Source organism: Brachyistius frenatus, unplaced genomic scaffold (genome assembly GCF_029030835.1).
Source record: "Brachyistius frenatus isolate BFR_SWC_R1_liver_20210118 unplaced genomic scaffold, ASM2903083v1 Contig_9, whole genome shotgun sequence".
Taxonomy (NCBI): Eukaryota; Metazoa; Chordata; class Actinopteri; family Embiotocidae; genus Brachyistius; species Brachyistius frenatus.
This window is the reverse complement of record NW_027210608.1, coordinates 7,800,346-7,824,352: the sequence shown is the minus strand read 5'-3', so window position 1 is coordinate 7,824,352 and position 24,007 is coordinate 7,800,346. Positions and strand designations below refer to the sequence as shown.

At 38.3% G+C, this 24,007-nt stretch overlaps 1 protein-coding gene across 2 annotated transcripts in view; it reads left to right on the top strand.

The window, feature by feature from the left end:
* LOC138616328 (MAM domain-containing glycosylphosphatidylinositol anchor protein 1) overlaps positions 1 to 24,007 on the top strand; it is a 171,698-nt gene that overhangs the window by 77,695 nt on the left and 69,996 nt on the right. For both annotated transcript variants that reach the window (XM_069690568.1, XM_069690567.1), the window contains exon 5: positions 21,170 to 21,366. In XM_069690568.1, the coding sequence (XP_069546669.1) occupies positions 21,170 to 21,366 (197 nt within the window). The remainder of the gene's footprint in view (positions 1 to 21,169; positions 21,367 to 24,007) is intronic.

Genomic DNA, 24,007 nt, shown 5'->3' with positions numbered 1-24,007 from the left:
ATGTACACATTAGGCTCTGAAGGAGTTTTATAGTACACACGCAGCATCTCAGTAAACTAAATGTCACTAAATCCACTTTTCCTATGTGTCCTCGGTTGTGCCATCTTAAAAAAAAAATCCAGGTGCACATGAACTTAACATGACCCTGGATAGTAATTAATAAAAACATAGCAGCATCTCAGGAAGAGCATGTTCAGTTTTTATCAACTATTACCTCGTAGAATGTGCAGAGTAATACTCAGGCCCATCAGTCATGTTTTGTGCTCTCCCTGTGCATTTCAAATATTCTCATTAGCACTATCTCACCTCCAGTCAAATATGTAAATCAAATCATTTGACTCACAATATGAAGTAAAAATACACCTGCACCACATGGAGCTCACCGAGTCACTCAGAGTTCTCATTTGATCTTTGTAACTAGGAGAATAAGACTAATATCACTTCCACTGCTACCACATTATCATAGCACCATCATCAGACCCACTTCAGAACTAATATGATGGAATATTAGATTTCATAACCAATCACGTATATATTCAAATAGTGTCTTTCAAATAAATGGGCTTGACTTAGATACTGAATGTGTGCATGTTTGTGTGTGTCTGTGTGTAAGTCTGGGTTTGCGACTAAAAGAGACAGGCTGTCTACCTATGTTTCTGGGGGAAATTAATTTGTACTGTATGTGTGTAGTAGTGGGTGAGTGTATGTGCTTGCCAGTGTGTATGCTAAGCAGTGACAGGGGGACTATTGTCATAGAACGATAATACACCTCTCTCTCTATCAAATCTAATTTAGTCCTGCAAAGCATCATATTTTTTGACTCAACAGGCAAAAGATGTTTCATAGATATATAAAGGCAGAAGGGCATGAATAGATGCAATAGCTATTGTCCTGCTCCTTATGAATACATATTTTTGATTAAGTTCATGTGTCCGATATTTTAAGTCCTTTGGGTAAAAGCAAAAGAGGAGAGATTATATTCCCGTTCAACATTCAGCTTTGAGGTTTCTCTCTTATCTGCTTTATGAGAAAGTTAATTATTTAGTTTGCTGTTTGTTCGGCCTATTTTGCCTCTTGTGTCAGCATTATATAGTGTACAGTATACCAGCAAACACAGCACTACCATTGATTAAAAATATTGATTCCATCGGGTTCGATTATTGTTGTCCGGTTATTCAATTACTCAGAAATACAGTAAGTATAATTACTGGCATCTCGGCGACATCTGTGACATTAACTCAAAACAGGCTGAAGTCTTTTCAGTAATATAATAGAAACAGGTGGAAGGCAGGTAAAACACATTCACATGATTTTAAAATAGTTGCCAGGAATATAAAGCACTTGTGATTTATAGGAAAAGGACTAAAACATGCAGAAAGACTGCTATGGTCCTTTAACGGACCAGCTGTCCAATGGTATCTGTTATGATCATACTTCTCTTCACCATGCAGCTGTATTAGAATCCAGTTTTTGTGCTTTTTTCATACAAGACCTTCTATTTTACATCTGGATAAAATGTTGAAGATTTTTCTTGTTAGTAAGGGAATTCAATACATTTAACATAACAGACACCCTGTCCTTCACCTCAGAATATGACAGGACTAAAGCAAAACATGAACACAATTGTGATAGCAGTGGTGTTGCCGCAGTGTTAGTAATGTCAACAAATTTGTATTACTGCATCACCACTCTTCTCAGCCATCGAAGCAAGGCATTTAACCCCCAAATTCCTAAGTGAAGCTGCTCAGTTGTTGTGTAGTAACTGTGTATAACACAACTGAAAACATTGCAAGCAAAGCCAGCAAAGCTTGCCAGCTAAATTAAGGCAAAAACAGGATTTAATTTGACCTGAAATAGCCTCTGAAAGACCAGTGGTGCATTGCATTGTATCTGCCACAAGGAAAAAAAATTAAAGCAAAAAAATCCAACCATTGTCTCACATTAGGCCTAATTAATTAGCACTTTGCTATGGCATAAATCACTAATGGAGGCCCACTGACCTTGGAATTATTGTTCAGTTCTCAGAAGGCAAACACAACCCTCTCCAGGTTGTGTTTCTATTAAAAATGTCTTCTGCATTATGATTAGGATTGTTGTATTTGTGTGTCTGCGGGTGGATTGATTTTAAATCTGTGTTCACATAACGCATACTTTATGTAATCACACAATAGATTGCATTTAAATTACACATTATGGATTTAAACATTGAATGATTGGTGTGCTTCCCATATTTACAGTTTTTCCTTCATGCTTCCTTTATTCACATCACAACAAATTTGGGTTGTGTGTCTTTCATGTGTCACTAAATATAGAGAAACTGTCTTTTAGCTATGTTGTGACTGTATTATGACATCATATTTATTTTACTCAGTGCTCATCTATCCTCACATTGGAGCAGTTGTTCCTGCATGTGACATCTGTTGAGCAGAATGTTGACATTTGTCTTCATCATGCCAAAATACACAGACACACGTCTTCCACAAAAGAAAATGTAATTCAATTTCTGTGTAACATGACAACATCACAGTAAACATCTTGTTTGCCATAATTGCATTGTTTGTGTCTTAGTTTAAATTGCTTGTGTAAATATACAGGTAACACATGGCTGAAGAATATAATTTCACCATAGCACCCTCAAACACGCACCCTGATTCAGTCCTTCTTGGTAATTGGTAGCAGGTGTGGAGGTTCCAAAAGAAGAAAGTGATGAGTCCTGAATAGGGAAACCATCCTTTTCTAAAAAAAAAAAATTACCTGAACACTTCTATTTATATATTGAATGAATCATATTAAGGCTGCATTTGGACAAATATAAATGTTAGTTTTTTGTTACACACAGAGGAATTCTTTAATACAGTACATACTTACATATATGGACAATGCTAGCAGTCCTCTAACAGTAAATATAGCATAGATGAAAGAGGGGTTAGTTCCCTTTGAAAGCTGGGGTTTCTATTTGCCCTGCTCATCAGTCCCCAGTTACCTTTGTAAAGACAGACTGTAGCATGTGAGATCTGTTACTAATTGATCTTTATGCTTCTCACAGCCACCATGGCCTAATTATTTTCTGTTGCTGCCAGACACTGTGTGTGAGCATGCAGTGGCAGAGAGGGAGGGTGTGATTGAGTCTTCAGCAGAACCTTTGCCTTCAAGCAAAAAGCATCTTTTACAATCTGACATGTGCACTCCCTGACAAGTGTGTTGGTGTCACCTTGATGGAGGAACATAGAGAGACATCAAGGAAGCCACAACTGCAGATAATGGCTTCTCTGTGTCCACCCGAATATGGATCAAGCCAAACAGGGAGAAGCACTTAAATGTATCCGCAATTCGGTTGATCAGCAAAGGGAACAGCATTTTTCTTTAAAAATCTCTCTACTTTAAAAACCTCAAGAGGTTGATTTTGTGAGAGATATTTTCTGCTTCTTGTATCACGTTAGTACTGGGATTTTTGCCATGTTACACATAGCAATATCCACATAAAAGGTATCAAAAGTTATTGTACTCTACGTTTCTCTAGAGAGCGACGTTTAGCTAAATGCTTGTGATGTAAAATATTCAAGAGGAAGGATGTCTGTGAAAGTGGAAGCTTTCACTTAGAAACCAGCCTCGTCCAGTAGACACAAAGGTAACCGATGTGATATGTCCATAGTCATCATCGTATATCTACTGTATTTGCTATTATCAATGCATGCTCCTGGATTTAATTTTTTTTTTGTTCCAAGCTTTTATTGATCAATAGTATTCCTTAAGACTGACTTATTTATATCTCAGATGCTACTGAGTTCTTATGAAATGATGTCTTTTTGTATCATTATCTGACGTTACAAAAATACACTCATTTGTCTGACAGCAGTTATATAATTACTGGTTAGAATTTTAATCATTTAAAGGCAGATTTTTTTACGGATTGAATGTGGTTAACATAAAAGCTGCTCACATAATACTATGCTTACAAATTGGACTGATTTGCATAATGGGGCTGCCATAGGTCAAACCTTGAAAGGTGTGCAGTCGATTTTAAACCTCATTTCCATGGAGCCTATGCTAATCTGAAAATGGGCTCCCCAGCAAACTCTCTTGTTTGTTTGTTTGTTTTTTAAATGTATTAAAACCACTGCATGTTTTATTGCAGCTCATCAATCGCACAATTAGCCAAATTGTAGATTCATACCTGACTTTCTGTAGTGAACTGAGCAAATCTTTAGTTTTTTAAGTGCTTTTGCCTTCTCTTTTAAACAGCCTAAAAAAAACCTGAGTTACATAAAAGAATAGGTCTTCCAGGTGAAGTACTTCACATCCAGAAGCCTCCAAAAACACACATTGACCCCACTGATCTAACTGTATCAGTTGCTCCATCCCTTAATCCTCATACTGTCACAATGCTGTTGCTTTGGTCCCATTACTTTGATCATTATGCCAAAAATGATGTCCTCTTCCCTGCTAATGCTCTACCCTCACTATTGCAAGAGATCATTTGGTTGCCCTGAAAGACCATTCGGCTGGGACAATTACAAAGCAGTAAGCCATCCAGGATTTCAGGATGGGATAGGCAGGAAAGAAAATCCCATGGGAGCAGCCACCCCACAGTGCTTTTAAACTTTTAGACAACTGTCGATGGTTGCATCCTGAAATGTTTGGGATTGGTGTTGTAAAGACCTTATATTTAAAGGCACTGCTTCAAAAAGCTTTTAATGTAACTGTAGCTGATGTTATATCACTCTTGTGTGTATTGAGCTGTATCGATTCACCTCTGACAGGCTGGGTGTGAGTGGCTTGAAAAACAGCCTATAACAGTCATGCAGACACTGATGTAATTAACTTGGTGCCATTTCCTCAATGACATAAAATGTTAACAGTAACAATGGCTTCTATAAAGAACATTTTAAGGTAATCAGTTTGCATCAGGTCCATGGGTGAAAGTGTCATGCAAGATAAGTGTTTTGACTTTTCATTAACCTGTATGTGCAGAAGTGGTCACTTTAACTGCGCTAAGAAGATACAAGATTCTGTTTGACATTGTTATTTTAGTCTTACAGAAGTGATTGCTTCTTTTTTTCTCTCTCAACATCGATCTATTACTGTGTCGATGGGATTCAAACCCCTTTTTCTGTGAATCTAACAGGTAAATTGCTTTTTTTTTTCCTCCTGTAGCTGTGTTAGAGACTTTTTGACCTTTTGTTTTTAATCTGAACTAAGTTTGTTGGTGGAAGAAAATTGTAAAGGTCCATCACTTGCGGTATCAATGAAGCAAGCGTTGATGAAGAAGGACAATGCCTAATGCAGTGGTAAATTTATCCAATAGAAAGTTATTGTTATTGTGAATGTTAACAGCATTATATCACAGTATTAATTGGGCCATTTTAACACAGCCTGATCAGAGTTCCCCAATTATTGCGACTTGAGAAGTTTCGTAGTTTGCTTGCAAATCAGCTGTATTTGTCAAGCCAGATGGATGAACAGATGGAGGTGATGAGCACAAACCACAATCAGACTGCCATTACTTCCCAGCCATATGCTTAATATGACATGTTACAATTACACTGTCACAGTGGAGCCTCATTTATCCACATTTCAGGCCACGTAGTTGTGTCAGATTGCTTTGACACAGCAGAATCTAACTGATCCAAATTTCAGATATCAGTTAGATTGCTCTAATGGCACTTTGACTGGCAATTGTAACAATGCTCTCTCAAAGATTTCTTGCTTTATCAAACACCATTTGTCTGATCATGAAAGCAAGTCCAAATTTCCATGTGGCAGAATCCCTGACCAGAATCCCATTTCTCAGTAGAGACCATATTTGAAAAGCATTTTGCTCTTACTTTTAGCTAATGGTTAGTAAATTTGATCACCTCTGGCACATGAAGCTATATTTCATACTCTGAAAGAGACCATTCCTATAAAGGGTTCTCTTTGTCTAAAGTACTAATATGCAGTGTGTGGATGCAGACTTAGAGCCTGCTCAGAGGTGGATCAACAATTATTTTTGTTTGTTTTTGAATATACTCTACCGTTATGGCTGAATTTGACCTGGACAGGTTGCATTGCATTTCGGCTGCGACATAGCCACCAGCGACTGTAAAAAACTAGCAGAAAATGCTTGTGATTCAACGAGTTGCGCTGTAGCACATTTCAGAAGTGTCCACATAGCAGCTGTCCACTCCGCTAAAAATATGCACCTAGTCTATTTTTGACGGAAGCTGAGTCAAGCTGCACAGAGCAGATCAGCTAGGCAGGAAGTTAGATACAAGAATGCCTTAGGGTGTCCGATCAATTGTCTAAATGAAACACCCTGGGCAAATTACCAATCATATATCACATGTCACCAATGTTTACCCACCTTATCTTTCAAGTAGTAGAAGAAATGGGTTCTGCTCCTGCTAACAGGCACAGTGTGAAATATATATAGAAATAATTATGGCGATTCATGTTTTTTTAATAACTAAAACACAGCCAACTGTATTAACTTTGTACACTACAGTGCAACAAAGTAGGAAATAACAACAATAAGACAAATAAAACAGACAAAAACAGAAACCATTTAACAACGTAACATATTTTTCCCACACTAGATTTATAAAACTCAAGGAAAAAGGACCAAATCAGTAAAATCGGCAGACAAAACGCTCCGCTTCTGAAACACTCCTGGTGGGGTATGAAGCCATACGGAGGATAGAACAAAACAGCATTGTGCATTGCAATCTCACTGGTGGCCAGTGGAATCCAGGCAGCATCTTTCTGTCAAACCGGCCTGTTCGTGTCACAATGATATCTCCAAAGGACCAGACCCTTGTAGTTAGAACAATGGCAAGATGGTAACCAAGTGTAGTGTCTCTGAATGTGTGGTGGGTCTGCGTGTGCATGTGTGCACATGTACATGTGTGTTTACATCCCATCATGAATGTGTAAAATTATAAGGTTTTGGTAGAATGGGTTTAAGTGACTGGAGATGCATACATTGACACAAATTCTATAGTTTCCTTACCCAGGTTCCTGGTGGTTGAGTCACTGATAGCATGTGACATGAGTTTCCATGACAGTTTGAGGTTGCCTGTTTCTCCATCCCTCCACACTCAGGTACTACATCACAGTTAACTCCTTCAAGAGCAGATATAGTTGAAAGTTTCGTTAAACAATACATTTACACAAAGACAAAGGGGTAGTGAGGAATGGAGGGTGAACAAAGGAGAGAGGTTACACAGTGAAGAGGGATGGTTGACAGAACGACAGGGAAGAGGTGTAAGCGATAAGAAGGCAAGTTTGTAAGGAAGAGAACAGAAGGATGTGAGGATGTAACATTACAGAGGGAAGGAGAAAAAGAGGGGAGCACTGCAACACAGTGAAATGTGGAGCTCAGCTATAGATTTGACAAAAAGACAAAAAAGGCAAAATTGTGATATGACTGAAAAATTGGGTAAGCCTTGTGACGTCACAAACATCATGCCATGGCGTTAGACATTATAAATGGCCGGGAGGAATGTGGATTTTTTTTTATGGCAGTTTGCCAATGTCTCATGCATAATCAAGTAAGGTAAGGCTTTTATATCATTTTGCTGGGTGGAGACAAGATAAGAACACTGTGTTTTGCTGATCAAAAAGGCTGACTGTCAGACAATGATAGAGAGACAGAGTGAGATAGAGCGACATAAAAGAATATATTAGGGAGAGATATCCTGACAGACAGAAATAGTCATGTGTAAATGTGTGAAATCCTCTGGGTAAGACCAAGAAAAAAATACAGCAAGATTCAGAATATTGCAATTTTTCTTTTCTGATTATTGAAATTACTTTTTTTCTTTTGTTTGACACATAAATCATCTTTTCATAATGGAAAAGATGGAAGCATTTAGTAGCAGGACCACCAGGCTAAGCACAGTGAACAAAACTACACAAACATGCACTTCCCATTAAGTGAAGTATGGTTTAGCTATAAGCTGTCCTGCAGACCATGAGGAGATAAGACCACTCCACTTGTCCCCATCTATTGGCCAGCTTTATCTAAAATGTGGTTGTTGTGTTTTTATTTTATTTTTGTTTATTTTATTTTTTTTACCTATCCTTTGTTTTTCCATCGTTTATTTATTGACTCTTTCTTCTTTATGAAGGTTATACAATGCAGTGCAGCCTGGAAATTATGTTGACCTTACCACAGCCTCTTGTAGCACACTGATATTTTTCTCCGGGAAAATAACAATTACACTGGAATGAAGCATGAATCACAAATGGTTCATGGCGAGGTTTTTTTGGTGCTGACAACCTCAGAGAACAACTAGCGGTCATAAAAGATAGAAACTGATGGACAGACAAATGTAAGACTGGAAATACTTTATTAAATATACTGTATGTAATGAGCAATGCAAGAATATATCACGTGGACAGTGGTACCGCAGTAACAGTATATGTCGATGCAGGAGAGAATGATTTTATTTTATTTACTAAAAATAAAAATATGTTGGATTCAGCAGTTTGGAAATAATGTAAAACTAATGCACAGAGTAGCATTACACTTATGGATTTTCAGAACAGGGTCAGTATACAACAACAGCACAGATGAATTAAAATTACATAGATTGGAATACATGCTGTATATCCCTCTTGAAATAATACATAATTGCTCTACTTTTGTCAGTCAGAAATTGTGCCAGTGATTTTTGTTGAGAGGAATTAAGGATTGGATAGGTTGCTAAAGGCTGTCTCTAAATCCAGTTAAAATGCGATAAAATGCCATTACTATGACGCTGCAGTAATTAAGATATCCAGCTGTCTATTCAATATCCTCTGGTCAATATAGCTGATCAGATTTCAGCTGGTCCCTTTTCACTCAGCCGTCATCAATTTAGCGGTATTCATGGCCCCTCTGGGCCAATTATTGACAATGTGATGGAGGAGGATGAGGGTAAAATGAAGCTCTAGTGTCAGTGAGCAAGGTTGAGAGAAGACTTAATTCTTGTCATACATTATGTTTGTTTAAAGCAGCAGCAGGTCAATTTCTCCTCTGGTTTGTAGTTCATTGTCAGGGTATTACCGATAAATTCAGCACATATGCTGACTCCCATGCTGGTGGCTATTTTTAGTGAGTGGATGTTCTGTCTGACACCAAAACACACTGAGATGAAAATGTTGGACTATAAACGAAACAACTGTCAGTGAACCTTTCATTTCATTTCCTTTCATAGTTTTTAACACATAGGTAGGATAGATGTTCAAATTAGCTCGTCCCCACCCAGCCAAAGACACCACTGGGCAGCATTTGTATTCATCAACGCCATAAGGCCAGACTAATTCTAATATTATTTTATGGCAATAGCGTATTTCATATACTCTACCTTCAGCTCACTCTTATGCTCTCTTATTCTCCATCTCTCTTGCTCTCTACTCTACGATCATCTCACAATTGACTCATTCTATGGGTTTTGACCTTTTTGTTTCCTTCCCTATACTTCTTCCTTTACTTTTCTCTTCCTTTTTGCTTCTCCCACATCTTCAGTTTTTTTTCATTCATGACCTGCTGCAGTGGGCCGGGTAATGAAGGCAATGTTATAAAGTATGGGACGTGCCTTGGAGCGGGCTCACAGCCTATATATCGGCAGATAGAAAAATTGAAATAGGTTGAGGATGGAGACAGAGGGCCAGAGAAGAGAGGATTAGAAAGCCATGAAACATAAAAAAGATCCAAGATTAGAAAAATATTGAAAAATATTACCGCAACAAAGAAAGGCATTGCTGGTATTAGAACAGTTTCCTCGTGTTACTATGTCAGCCATTGTATAAAATCTACTATAGACAAACTGTAAGGGATGAGGGGGAAAGGAGCACGAAAACTGCAAGATATGAGAACAGATAAATATCTATTCAATGCATAAAATAAAGCAATATTGATGTCACCTGAAGAAATTACAACAGCGTATTAAGGCCAGTAGGGGAAAAGAGGGAATGGATTTATTCTGAGAAAAAAAAAAAATATTCATTAGAAAAAAAAACGTTATTATCCTTTGAGCTTATAGAGTCCGAAATGTTTGGGTGAATAAAAAAATAAATAAATCTGAAATTGACAACTTTACGAGAAAAGAAAGGCAAAATGTTAGGGTGGAGGTTGGGGATTGTCAAAGAATTGAAGACCTAATTAAATTGTACTTCCATAGATCAAATTATACTTTGTCTCACACATTTATGGCTTCCAAAGCATTGAAAACATACTTTAAAAAAATGAATCAAACCTTTGTTGAAAATAAACAAGAGGACATGGGTGGAGGTGGTAGAGAACATGTTTCTTTTTATACTGGATTAGCAGAAACAGAAACATAATAATATAAAGCTTTTAACCTGTGTCCAAAGTGAATCATAGCAAGTGAATAATGCACCACTTTAACTCTCTGACTCAAAATCTGTTCAGAATTGTTCTGTGAAACTTTTGCAAGTGTTCCAGCCTGGGGAAATAATCTCTGTCTCTGTAAAACTGGGGAAGGACAGAAAAAACTGAGACACAAACAGATAAAAAAAAAAATGTAAAGAAAGAGACAAATAAACCAGAGAATAACACTGGCAGAAATCTGAAATGGGTACCCAGTGGGTGCACTAGCACAAACTCAAGGTGTTAAATTTTGTGAGAAGTGAGCTAACTCAGCACTTTTGTTAGAGCAGGCAGAGCTGGTGGTGGTGAGTGCCGCACAAATCAGTCTGGAGAGTAGGCAATAACCATCAGAGCCACAGGCAGGTGGGGTTATTCTCTGCCATAGCGTTGCCTAATAAGCTCTGTGAAGAGTTTCCCTCTGGGTAAGTTCTGAAATAACACTTGGAGGACTGTTGATGGTCTGAAAAACTATATTTTGGTTTAGAATAGATTCCCCATGATGGAGAGGGACTCAGTTTTGTCCTTTTTGTAAGGTAGAACAGACTAAGACCTTTCAAATACTCTCTTTTCTTTATTGTTGTCTTGCTGTACAAACTAAGTTATTAACTGATTTGTGGCCAAGTGATACACTTGTAATATCTGTATTTGTATATATGTTGGCTGGTATGCAGATAAGACAAATCATGTGCGACGCAACTCAACATATGTGGAGCTGTTTGTGCGCACATACACAGTTGTATGATAGGTGGAAGTGGGTAGCTTTTAATTTCATTGTTTCATCAAATGCAATCACGTATATTTACAGTATGTGTTCTGTTTGTTATGAGAGTCCTTGTATATTGCACCAATTTATATAAAGATTTTCACAGGTATTTGTCAAGTAAATTGAATTGAGCTGACACAAGCATCTACAGTGGAAATCATAATATTGCATTACTGTGAAAAATTCATACTTCCCGGTAGGTAACCTTTCACCTTGTAAAGCTTTGTGAAGTTCATGAAGGCCACAGGTTAAATCCCTTATGTCCAGAGTTAATAAATAGTTAATGTGACTGCCATATAGTCCAAAGGCACAATTAGAAACATGTACAAATGCTTACTCACTGACAATGGTACCAAAACGGTCTGTAAGAGTTCCACAGGAAGTACTCGGGTCAAAAATATGACATCATCTACCTCAGATTACTCCTGAAACTTGATCTACTGTATTTTTCTCAAAATTGAAGTGTTAAGCTGTGTCTGTTAAATATTTATTGAGTAAGCAGGTGGATTTTCAGCATCTTGCTTTGGGCTTTTGGCGGGATTTGTTATTAGCTCCTGCTCAGAGCTGCTGAACCTTAGACCTGTCAGTCAGGAGATGGTAAAGATATGAGGTAATTCCCTCGCTCTACGTCATGAAGAACTAACTGTAATGAGATGGAATTATTGGGCGTCCAGTTATATTCATAGAAAAGCTTGTGGTCCAGTGTTAACACACATATAAGCAGTTACATCTCTATTTATTAGCATAGCTTCAGCAGGATTTATGTTCACGAGCTATTTGTAGTTATATTTACCAACCTGTCATCATAGTTTTCAGTAATTTTGTTACAATAGCAGATTGGTTGCAATGTACTGTAAATCTAATACAGAACACAATTCGTATAATTACAGACTTGGCATAAGACCTGAAAAATTGTAAATATGGTAAATGTACTGCATCTAAAACCACAAATATTATGACTATGTGGGATAGTAATGCACTCAATGGAATATTAGATAATGGATGAAACAGACAAGATAATGGATGTAAATTGATGGTTTCATTTAGTCAAAGAGAAGCAAAAGCCTGTCTGCTGACTGTCTGAAAGTTAAAGCTGCTAAGAGTCTTTACTCTTGTTTTGTAGTCACCTTCCACAACTTTGTAAGGTCAGATTATGGTTATGGTAAAACTAGCAAAGATAAAAACAAAACAAAAACACAATGCAAATCAAGAACATGGACTTTGCTTTTAAAATGTGTTCTTGGAGTGATAATAATTTAAATGGTAAGTGACCAGCAGGCTAGAGTTGTTTCTGTCATCTGATATTTTGACACAATATAAAGAATTGTAATGCATGTTTGACAGGGTCGCTTTTAACTTTATAGTTTTTAAAACATCTCAACTTCATTGCTGCTCCAATAAAGTGATAAAACCTATCCCAACTTCTCAAAAAGACAAGTGATGAGACTGTTTTCAGACCCATGTGTTATCTTGGGAGTCTCCTTGCGCTTGTATATTTATTTGTTCACTGTCTCCTATTAACCAGGAAACAATGAAAGTAAAGTTGTGCCAGAGTACCACTTTGGTATCTGAACAGGTTTCAATAAAGGCAGTGCACAGATTGCCTCTGAGTCTAGTGTTTGTGTGTTTGTCCCACAACACAACAAGACAGGAGCAATTTAATAATTTGAAGAGCAGCAAAAGCCTGTATTATGAGGTATATGTCTACATGTGTTCTCCATACATAGTATTGCCATGGTCCACAGTGCCATGCATGCCACAAAACTAATTAAATATACAGCAAGCCAAGGGGTTTGGCAGCGTGCACTGTATAACCGTGCACTGACACAATTGGAAAAGAAGCTGCATGTTTTTTTTTTGGTTTTTTTTGCCACCTTAAAGGAGCAGCTCCATGTGACTCTGGATGTCATCATACCCTTTTTCTTAAGATCAAAACCACACTAACTCAATGCATGGATCTCAGCTTTTACACCATGACCCAGACATCCACACGAACGTGGAAGGAGTAAGAAGGGCATCCTTTATCCACTCTGCTCCCCATAGATAACTTCAGAAGGCACTTACAGGGACACAGAAGGACTTTCTTGTTTTTTTGCCCTCAGGGGCTACAGCAAGGGAACTCAGATTCATGTGTTATTTTGGCCCTGAGGAGTTTGTGTGTGTATTTGTTGGTGAGTGCATACTTGTGTGTTGGCATATGCATGTCTAGAAGTGTGCCTACTCTTGTGTAAATATATGCCAGTGTGCAACTTTTCTTGTGTAAATATATGCCAGTGTGCAACTTTTCTTGTGTGTGTGTGTGTGTGTGTGTGTGTGTGTGTGTGTGTGTGTGTGTGTGTGTGTGTGTGTGTGTGTGTGTTATTTAGCCCAGAGGCTGAGTGAATGAACTATGCCTCTGTGTCCCTTAACACCCTCTTTCCTGTCACCACCGCTGTGCAGCGACACTGTCATACTCGCAGTAAATAACTATGCCCAAATTAGTCTTTTTATGGCCTAAAATAATAGAGTCACACCATCATGAATGTTTAATATCTTTTCCCAGGCTCTTGGCTGACAAAAGCATAATTAAGGCTTGTACATAACGCGCTGGCTGAACGAAAATGCTCAGTTGTCAGTAAATTCATGAGTGTTAGTTTGAGAAAAGACAGTGTAATTCCTCTTAACACATGTTCCTGTTCCTGTGCCCTCCTATTAAACCCAACATTATGAGATGTAGGCTACATGACATCGATGGGCCGCACTGTTTTCTGTGTTCTTTGTAATCTTCAGGAAAGTTTGAGTGACTCTACAGAACAGCAGCTGTTGAGATTCATTTGCAGAGATGACTAAAATAGAATGTATACTTTTTGCTAAACACAGCCAAAATGCAGCCAGAATTTTTTTTAAACAATGGTCATTAACACTAAGTGGCTCCTATATGTACGTTTTGTGTTTACATGTAAACAGGAAACTAACCAAGGTCATTTAAACAATCATACAAAACTACAAAGGGATTTTTGTTCAGCTAAGAAGAAGCATAATTCTCCTTGTTACATCACATCACTGGCATACCAGCAGGTTTTTTTTGTTCTTTTTACCTGTCTGGAAAACACTGAATGATGACATCCCTTCTCTGACAGGTCATTTTGGTCTCACAGGTCATATGTTTTTGTTGATGAATCTCATTTTTTTCATCTCATCTTCAGCATGTTGTCTGTGTTTACCTCTGTTAGCAGACTCTGCTACTTGTGGTACCATATGTTTTTTCAGAGTCCAAACCACAATCCTATTTTACATAAAAGTCTTTTGAGTCTTGCATCATCTATTCTTGTCTTTTCCATCATCTGTCCTTATGGGCATCAAGCATTAACAAAGCGTGAGAGAGACATCATGACTGGTGTGGTGAAATGAGCAAAAACAAAAACGGTGATTTCTGTTATTACACTAAAAACTGAACAAGACAAACTGAGCAGAGAAAATCAGCCTAAATCAATCTTTACTTCTAAACATTGCATTTTAAACACAGGCAATGTTCTTGTTATTTCCAAATGTGGGCCTCGTGCATGTTTTATGCCCTCTTTAAGGCGATGTCTATGAGCAGAATGCTGAATAATTGACGAGAAGCGAAGCTGGATCAAACGGCAAGTCTGCCTCTGTTTGTGCCTCTCGGTACGCACAGACTTTTCTCTGTGTGTGGCTGTATGCATCTATGGAAGTTTGTGTGTGGGGTCGATAGTCTGTAAGAATGTGTTTTCAGTCTCTGTGAATGTGTGCACCTATATCTGTGCAACAGAAAGAAAAAAAAAAAAGACAGTTGGTTGTTGTTTTCCTGTAGTTGGTGTGATGATCACTTATTACAGCAGACTGCATTTTATTTACAGGCTGCAGTCTATATGAATAGTTTTTTAGCTGACAGCTGTTTTCTACCTGAGAAAACAAATATTTGCTGCTCTTTCAGCTGTCATGCATCAGTCTTCTTATATCCAAATGGCCATCACAAAGTCACAAAAGCTGGATCTATCTTCAATGATATTTTTATGAATTTAGCATCACTAAGCTACCATTTTTGCCAATATTGTGGTTTACCTAAATCTTATCTTATCTTCGAAGTTGACAGGTAACAACATGTGGTGATATTCCTGAAACTTCTCAAACAGCTCATTATTTGAAGTCATACAGTGACAATATCTTGTGAATTTTTTTGACTGGAATGGAAATTTGCTATGTGGGGCAGTTTGCTCAGAAATAAATTTACTTACTTATTTTTTATTATTTTTTTAAGATTAGATTTTTTTTTAGTGTTAGATGGATTGGAATTTGATATGATATGATAAATATTCTTTGGAATACAAACTTTACATTTGAAATATTTCAGTGTGATAGCGGGCTGTTTGCTATTCGCAATAGTCGTTTACGCTCCGGTTCCCCCTGTCCACCTACCCAAGTGTCCTTGGGCCAGACACGGAACCCAAAGTTCCTCTTGGTAGCGGGCGAGCACCTTAAAAAGCTCTGCTCACTGTAAAGATAAAAAGGAGCTATGTAAGCACATAACATTTAACATTTGATCGGCTCTTTTGGTCCTGAGGCAATACCGTGCCACCTATTATCCTGTTTGTTGTGTGTTGTTGAATAGAAAATATTCCATGTATCCCATCTATTAAGTATGAGTACAGTGTCTCTTTTGTCTTTCTTACATGCATGCACATTTTCTTTATGAGTTATTATTTTGCAGATTAATAGATTCTGCAATGACCTTCAGTGGTCTGCAGTGATTACAGCTCCGTTTACTGGGAATAATACACTAGTTGTTCTATGTTGCACAATAGGTACTGAACCTATTACTCCCACAATCACATCCACCCACCAAACCACACACACACATACGTACCACACCTCTATTGCACAATCACACTCAATTGAACCTGTCATCTTCTCTTTGGTCGTCTAATGGCCATCTACTCCAGGAGAGCTATTAGAGTACAGGACATGTTATTGGAAATCAAAGAGGATTTGGAGTCCAGGGTGTCCTCCTGCAGGGGAAAGGACACTGCAGAGGTCAACTTGTTACAAAAACACACTCAGTCAACTCTGACCGCCAGGATGGATTGCTTCTGAGTAAATCTCTGTTTCCGTCATTACCATAGTTTCTCTGGTTATTCCACTGACATTTTTGGGGAACTGATGGCACACAGGCAAATTTTAGGTTGATAAAAGATTCATACATGCAGCTGTGTGAAATGTTGTGAAATGACATTACTGCCTGGGTTATTTCTTCCAAACTTTCTCTCAAGATTTAATCTTCACGCTGGGTTAAAGGGTTTAAAATAGGGTGTAAAACTCTTGAAACTTCAGTGGGAATACAGAAATAGACTGTTTTTGTTGCTGTGTATTCTCAGCACTAGATGTCATTTGCTGGTAGTGTAGTTGCCAGATGTCAAGAATTTGTAATTAATCTGATTCCTAAGATAAAAAACAACGCCTGTACAAGCTTGCTTTTTTCTAGTGGATGTTCACACTACCGTATATGTTTTGTATTAAAACATCTTGAAGAGCAAACATGATTGAAATACTTTACCAAAATTAGACTGTCTTAACTTTTAGGTAATACCTTAAACATGTTAAGAATTTTTAAAGAATATGCTGTTTTAAAAGTGGGTTTACTGAAGGGTACATCACTTTTATTTTGAATAGAAATTAAGACTTGAGAATATTTAAAGCAATTTGAAGTAAAATACAGTTTTTTTTTTCTAACGATAAAGAAATTGTATTAGCAGGCAGCAGGTCTAACATGCCTGATCAAAACTGTTTGACACAATGTTGAATTGCCTCTTTTGAATTAATTTGCATAAACCAGATAAGACAGTGTGCTTGAGATTTGTCCCTTTTTGTCTTACTGTCTTTATCAAAAAACATTTAAATGAAGCAAAATTTATGCATGAAAAATGATTGGTGTTTGCCATGAGGTTAATGTTCTAAATATAAAGTAGCAGCAGGTAAAGCAACACAAAAAGGGGCAGTTTGTAGAGACATTATAGTTGTCCACTTTCTAGCTGCTTTCTGTTTCTGCTGTTTTAGTCTGTGCCATAGAAACAGTTTTCAAGGATCCAGGTAATTCAAGTCGCTAAAATTAACTCCATTTCAATCCAGTGTAGGACTTTTCCTTATCTATAGTCTGTATTTATTATTTTTTCTTCCATGCCTTAAAGTCTTTTCCAGGGTACAACAAGTACAATGCCCAAAAATAAAAAGCTTTCTGTATAAATCTGAGAAAAACTAAAAAGACTACAGGGCAGTACTCCTTGCAAGTTGCTGTATATTTTACGATGCTATATGTTTTAAGTTTAAACTCAGCTAATACATATTTTAACAACATATTGGTCAAAATCTTTAACTCCCTTTAAGTTGAAAACAACACAAACATCATTAAATCCACACGGGAAAAATAACATTTGTTTCTTTTAAATCTATCCCCTTAATATCCCAAACGAACAGTTTTTAAAACAGGATATAATCCAGAACAAATATACAGAGGATTTTGCTAAAGGACAGACATAAATCAGAAATCTATATTTTTATTAGTTGTTAGGGCCGAAGAAAGTGTGTGCCACTGTTTATCACACAGTCTTAACGCTATAAAAAAAAAATACATGAATGCGTGCATCTGTCCGAGCTAAGGGCCACTCTAAGGGAAAACTAAAATGTCTTTGTGTCAGCACCACTGTGTGGTGTCTAAGCAGAAAACAATGCCAGACCCCCAGAGCAGCTTGAAATTTGAAAGCGTAGATGTACATTAAAAGCTGTGGCTACCAAAAGCCGTGCAGTGCAATTGATCTAAGCTGTGTGCAAAGGCAGGACTTTGGGGAAATCAGAAGCTTCATTAAAGTTTCATATTGTATTTCTGTACACTTGCAGTTTCATCTTGTGTCTCCATTTACTTAAGGACCCAAACTGAGTAAAGTTAGACTCACCCTGGGAGTTTGCATTACGAAAGCTTTAACAACAACAATTGTCAAGTCAAAAGAAATTCAGTAAAAGTGGTGTCTTGTATAAATGACCCCAGTAAAGGGATTTTTGAAATATAAGGCCAGGAAGTTGTTTTGTATTCATTAAATGTTTTTTTTTTTTTTTTTAATATTAGTATAGTTTTTGTTTATTTTCACTGGACAAATGCACCAGTGTTGTGTTGATAATCGCAGTATGAAACACCCATGTTTTAAAGATGATCATTATTAAAATAAACCAAACAATGCTCAGCATTTAATTATAACGCCAAAATGTATCACTTTATATGGGCACAGTAGGCTTTTTATGCCGTCAGAGCCTCTTGGTTGTGTATGAACACACAGTGTGGACCTCTGTCCATGTCCATTTACATGTGTAAAATCTTCTTCAGAATCTACCTGTCTGTATCTGCTTCTCTCTCTGTCACTCTGTCACTTTTCACTCTGTTCTCATTCAAACAAAGTGTCACGAAATAAACAGAATGACAGCAGATAGTCACGTTCACCCACTCTCTGCCACACGCACACACACACACACACACACACACACACACACACACACACACACACACACACACACACACACACACACACACACACACACACACACACACACACACACACACACACACACACAACCGGGGGCATTAGTCAGCTAGGATTCCCCCAGCGCTGCAAATGATCTGTGAAAATCATACAGAAACCCTGTGCCAGTCTTGGACAAACTTACACACAAACACTTGCATGTGCATGCGCATATTCATAAATTCAATGATACAAAGGTGTTTGCTTTTTTGCCAAATCTCTTTCACACACACATGCACATGTGGCAGACACAGGAAGCAAATGTATTTTAAGCTGGCCAGGTTTGAAGGCCAGTTGCTGGCGAAGGCTTTTAGGGTGACTGGTCGTACCTCGCTGTCTAGTTTCTTGCCTAGCCTTTTGTCTGTGGGTTGTCGATTCATAGGTGACAGTGTCCACAGGGAGATAAAAGCAATTGAAGCAGGTGAGCACTTCACAGAGTATTAAAATAAGCAACTTAGCCAAGTGTATGAAGCCCAACTTTTATTTGATATGACTTTGCACTATTTTGCACATCATGTACGCCCACCATCCACCTCAACCACCGGTAGTGACTCTTGTGCAGGTCATTAATGTGACGATTTATTCATTCAACATAGTCCAACCAGGGATTGCATTTGCCAATATGACATAACTGGTAAAAACAGTTTGATAGCATGAATATAATACTCTCTTTAAAAGCAATTCTCAAGATCATGGAAGGGTCTGATTGTTTTTTTATATGACATATTCAGCATGACTTCATTTTCTTGCCCGTGCATCACTCAAGTGGAATACTCAAATCTATAGGATATAAAAAAAATGCTCAGATTTTGTATTTTATTTGATAAAACAACTGTTGTCCCAAGTGTTCACATGTAGTGTTTCGTGTTGTACCCATCCTGACTCGCCCCTTTTTTCCAATGATATTCAGGCGATGTTTCTGCACACTGTATTTTCCTGAGCTTTAAAGCATGCAAAGTAGTTCTATTACAGCTTATGAATTAGTAAAGTTTCCCATGACCCTGTGGCTCGCATGTCATTTAAAAAAGAAGTTGTTGTCTCATGCAATGTCGGGTTTGTTTGTAGCCACCTGAATGAGCTTAAGTTGCCCCTGTGTGTTTATGTGCCAGTCAGTCCTGGAGCTCTAACCTTCAAACCACAAAAGTGCTCTGATTCTATTGCTGTGCTGCACACACTTTGATGTAGTTCCAGATGTGAGTTTGTGTGCACGCTCGTGCATGTGCCTGTGTGTGCGTAAGACACAGCCTTCTTGTGACAGCTGTGGCCTTTTCAACAGCACACTCAAAAATCAAGCATGCTTATCTACACATTGCTTCTCTCAAACAAATACCTCCCTCCTTCTTCCATCACACGAGCCCTGCTATGCTAACATTTGATGGTGTCAAGAAACACTGTAGGTACAGTTACATCTCACCTCTTTTCCATAGCTTGCACTGTGCTTTCTTGATGCGTGTGCTGCAGGTGAGATGGGTTGACACAATTGAAAAGAAGTGAGGGACAGAAGCAGTGAAGAGAAAAAAATAGGAGGTGCAGGAGCAGGAAGGAGAGGGGTAAAATGGAAAGGCAGGAAAAGGGAGGAACCTATATGGTGTTGGTAGAAATTGTTTCCATAATGTTTGAAGTCTGCAACAGTCCAATTAGGCTGCAAAGAATCGGGATTACACACACATACACACACACACACACACACACACACACACACACACACACACACACACACACACACACACACACACACACACACACACACACACACACACACACACACACACACACACACACACACAACTCTACCCTGTAAGAGATAGAGGCAAAGAGCGAGGAGGACAGGATAGAAAGGAAGGGATGGTGATGTGGAGTGAAAGTGGCAGTGAGTTTTGGAGAAATGGCAGAAACCAGGGGAAAGCAGCCTCCATGCTCATGACAGCAGCTGAAATCCTATCCACTGGAGGAAAAGGGAGACGACACTCCCATGAAGAAAATGCACAGGAAAAATGTGGCAGGGGGGTTGGGGTAGAGATAAAAAAAATAAAAAAAATGACAGAAAAAATATATAAATGCGGGGTGTGCGAGATTCACAGCAAGAGAGGGAAATGGCAAAACACAGATTGTTTGGACATTTGCTTGTTAGAAGCCATGATAAATAGGCAACTGTTTGGACAGTTTTGGTCAGTGTGGGTAGGCAACTCAATCAACAAACTACATTTGTTTGCCCTTATTTACAGTTGTGTCCCAGTTACCAAATCCTCGTCCTGCCACACATGATACTGCCAATGTTTTGCACAGCAGAGATGACAGTATACAAATGAAAATCTATTTAAACTTTCCATACAGGAATTTGTACTTTTAGAAAACTGTATCTTGTGGTTTTGTGTTCATTTTGGTGCAAAAAGAGCTGAATGAAGAAGCATCTGGGATATCTAATCAACCCCTGCAGCAATATCAGTCCTCATGATTTTATTTATTGCTTTTTTGCTGTGTTTGCAGACCTTAACAAACCAGTTCTGACGGTGCACCAGACCATCAGCGATGTGCGTGGCAGTTACTACCAGGAGAAGACGGTCTTCCTGCGCTGTACCGTCAACTCCAACCCTCCTGCACGATTCATCTGGAAACGCGGGAGCATGCTCATCGAACAGAGCAAGGACAATGGAGTGGACATCTATGAGCCTCTTTACACTCAGGTACACATTAACACATACACAGCACAGATGCAGTGCCAGGTGTGCCGTCACTCCCTGCTGTCTGCTTTTAGCCTCACCAAAACTATTCCTACTGAGTTGTATCATCCTCCACTATCAAGTTTTGTCCTTGTCTTGGCAAAACTATTTAACTTGCTTCTATTGATTTTTTTTTTTTTCCTACTGGTTTAACACTTGCTGTTTACATGGACATTGTTATAGTAGTGTGTTGTAACCCTGGCACTTCAGAGTCTTAGGAATTCCACTGACCCTTCTCTAACCCCTCCCCTGCACAGCAATTGTCCAATAACTTTAACCTTAACTCCGCAGGACAGGTCTGTGAGCTATGATTTTCTCCACATGTTGAAACCATGTGCAAAGACTTGCAAAAAACTTGAGTCAGAGAGATACTTGGCATTTGAAGACTACTGGATCACATAATGTCAGTTTTTGTTAGCTTTTCTACCACCACATAGGCTATATAAAGCCATAATATTTGCAGTGAATTAAACAGTGAGACTATCTGCTCTTATGCAGTCGTTACAATGCCCAGCTGTTTATGCAGTCCATCTAAGGCCAAGAAGCATTTCATACAGTATTATTTTGTGAGTTACAGGTCATGGTACAAAAGGTCCTGTTCACATATGGTATTTCACCACGGTGTTGAATCTGGTCCTCAAGTTAGCAGCTCTGTCCTTCTCTTTATTGCATTGGAGCAAACGTTAACCTCCAGCTGCCCCAGCCAAACTAATTATGTGATATTTGTCACATTTGCCAACCATGTTGGTCCTCACCAAGGCTTTTTTTTTTTTCATATAATATTAAAAGTAAAGGATACTGTTTGCAAATACCAACTAAAAGGTGTAAATATATCCTCTGCCTTGGTTTTCCAAGAAGGCTTCTTACATTTTGCTTGTTCTCTTTTGGGATTTTTTTTTTTTTTAACCACCTGTGATACTATCTTAATTAGTCAGCTAGCTACAGCTGATAGACAATGTAATTTCAGATGGAAAATCAATGACATCAAAATGAAAAGGCTGCTTTTATCAAGTTAATCACCTAAATTACAAATAATTATAAGGTTAAACCTCCTGTAATTATTGTAAACTGCACATGTCCCATGTGCCGGGCAGCAACAGTAACTAAGGGGGATGAGGTTTAGCTAAGGGTAATGATTAACCATCAATGCTGTTGACTGAAATTTTCTTTAGATAAGACTACAAACTGCTATTACGTATATTATACTGAAATGCTAATCATATTCATCAGTGTTCATTGTAGCATCATGAGATTGCTGACCTCTCTGTCAATAGAAATAAACAGAAACGCAGGTAGTCAGGCAACTAGCTGATCATCCAGTCAATTTGTCATCGGTTAGCCTGCAATAACCAGTAAGTTAACAACATGACCACTGTCTCCAAGCCTGATCCCCCGGATAAGCATGCAATGGTTGCGTTAGCCCAGCATTTCTATTTTTCTCCACTTATCAAAGCATTAGTCAGCCACAATGTAGAGCCCCTCGAGTTCAATTAACCAGCCAGCAGAGCTCTTCCCAGGGCTGCCTAAGACACTGTTAGCCCACTGCCTACTGTATCAGACATAAAGTCTTGATCTGAAAACCATCATCAGTGATGTCAAAGGAGATGTCTGACTGCTTTTGTGTGTCCAAGACAGTGTGTCGCCATGAGACGCTATTGAGATAGTAAGTGGCATGGTTTCACGAATAGGGAGAGGATGAATGGATTTAGTTTTTATTTTTGTACCGACATTTAGATCAGTTTCATTTTCCTGATGGTCTCATACGAAAGCCTTTTGAAATGTATCATTTATATAACTCCATATGTAAATCTGAAATGCTTCAGTTGATAATCAGGGCATGTCAGACATACACGCACAGTGTGTGTGTGTGTGTGTGTGTGTGTGTGTGTGTGTGTGTGTGTGTGTGTGTGTGTGTGTGTGTGTGTGTGTGTGTGTGTGTGTGTGTGTGTGTGTGTGACTGCGTTCATCTCGGTGTGTTTTTGACCCTGTTTATTACACTGCAGCTCATCAAAAATTCAAATGACTTTTACACAAGATTACAACCCAGTTTAGAAAAGACTAAAATAAAAGCTTTGAGCTTGTATGTGTAATGTGATGGAAATGCGGTCATATTAGATTTATGTTTAGATTAATGGATATACACTACAGTGCATCCAGAACGTATTCACAGTCCTTCATTTTTTACACATTTTGTTATGCTACAGCCTTATTCCAAAATGTTTTAAATTCATTTTTTCCCCTCAAAATTCTACACGCAATATCCCATAATGACAAAGTGAAAATAGTCTGTTTAAATTTTTTGCAAATCTATTAAAAATAAAGAACGAAAATATAACACATACATAAGTATTCACAGCCTTTGCTCAATACTTTGTTGAAGCACCTTTGGCAGAAATTACAGCCTCAAGTCTTTTTGAGTATGATGCTACAAGCTTGGCACACCTATTCTTGGGCAGTTTCTCCCATTCTTCTTTGCAGGACCTCTCCAGCTCCATCAGGTTGGATGGGGAGCGTCAGTGCACAGCCATTTTCAGATCTCTCCAGAGATGTTCAATCGGGTTCAAGTATGGGCTCTGTCTGGGACACTCAAGGACATTCACAGAGT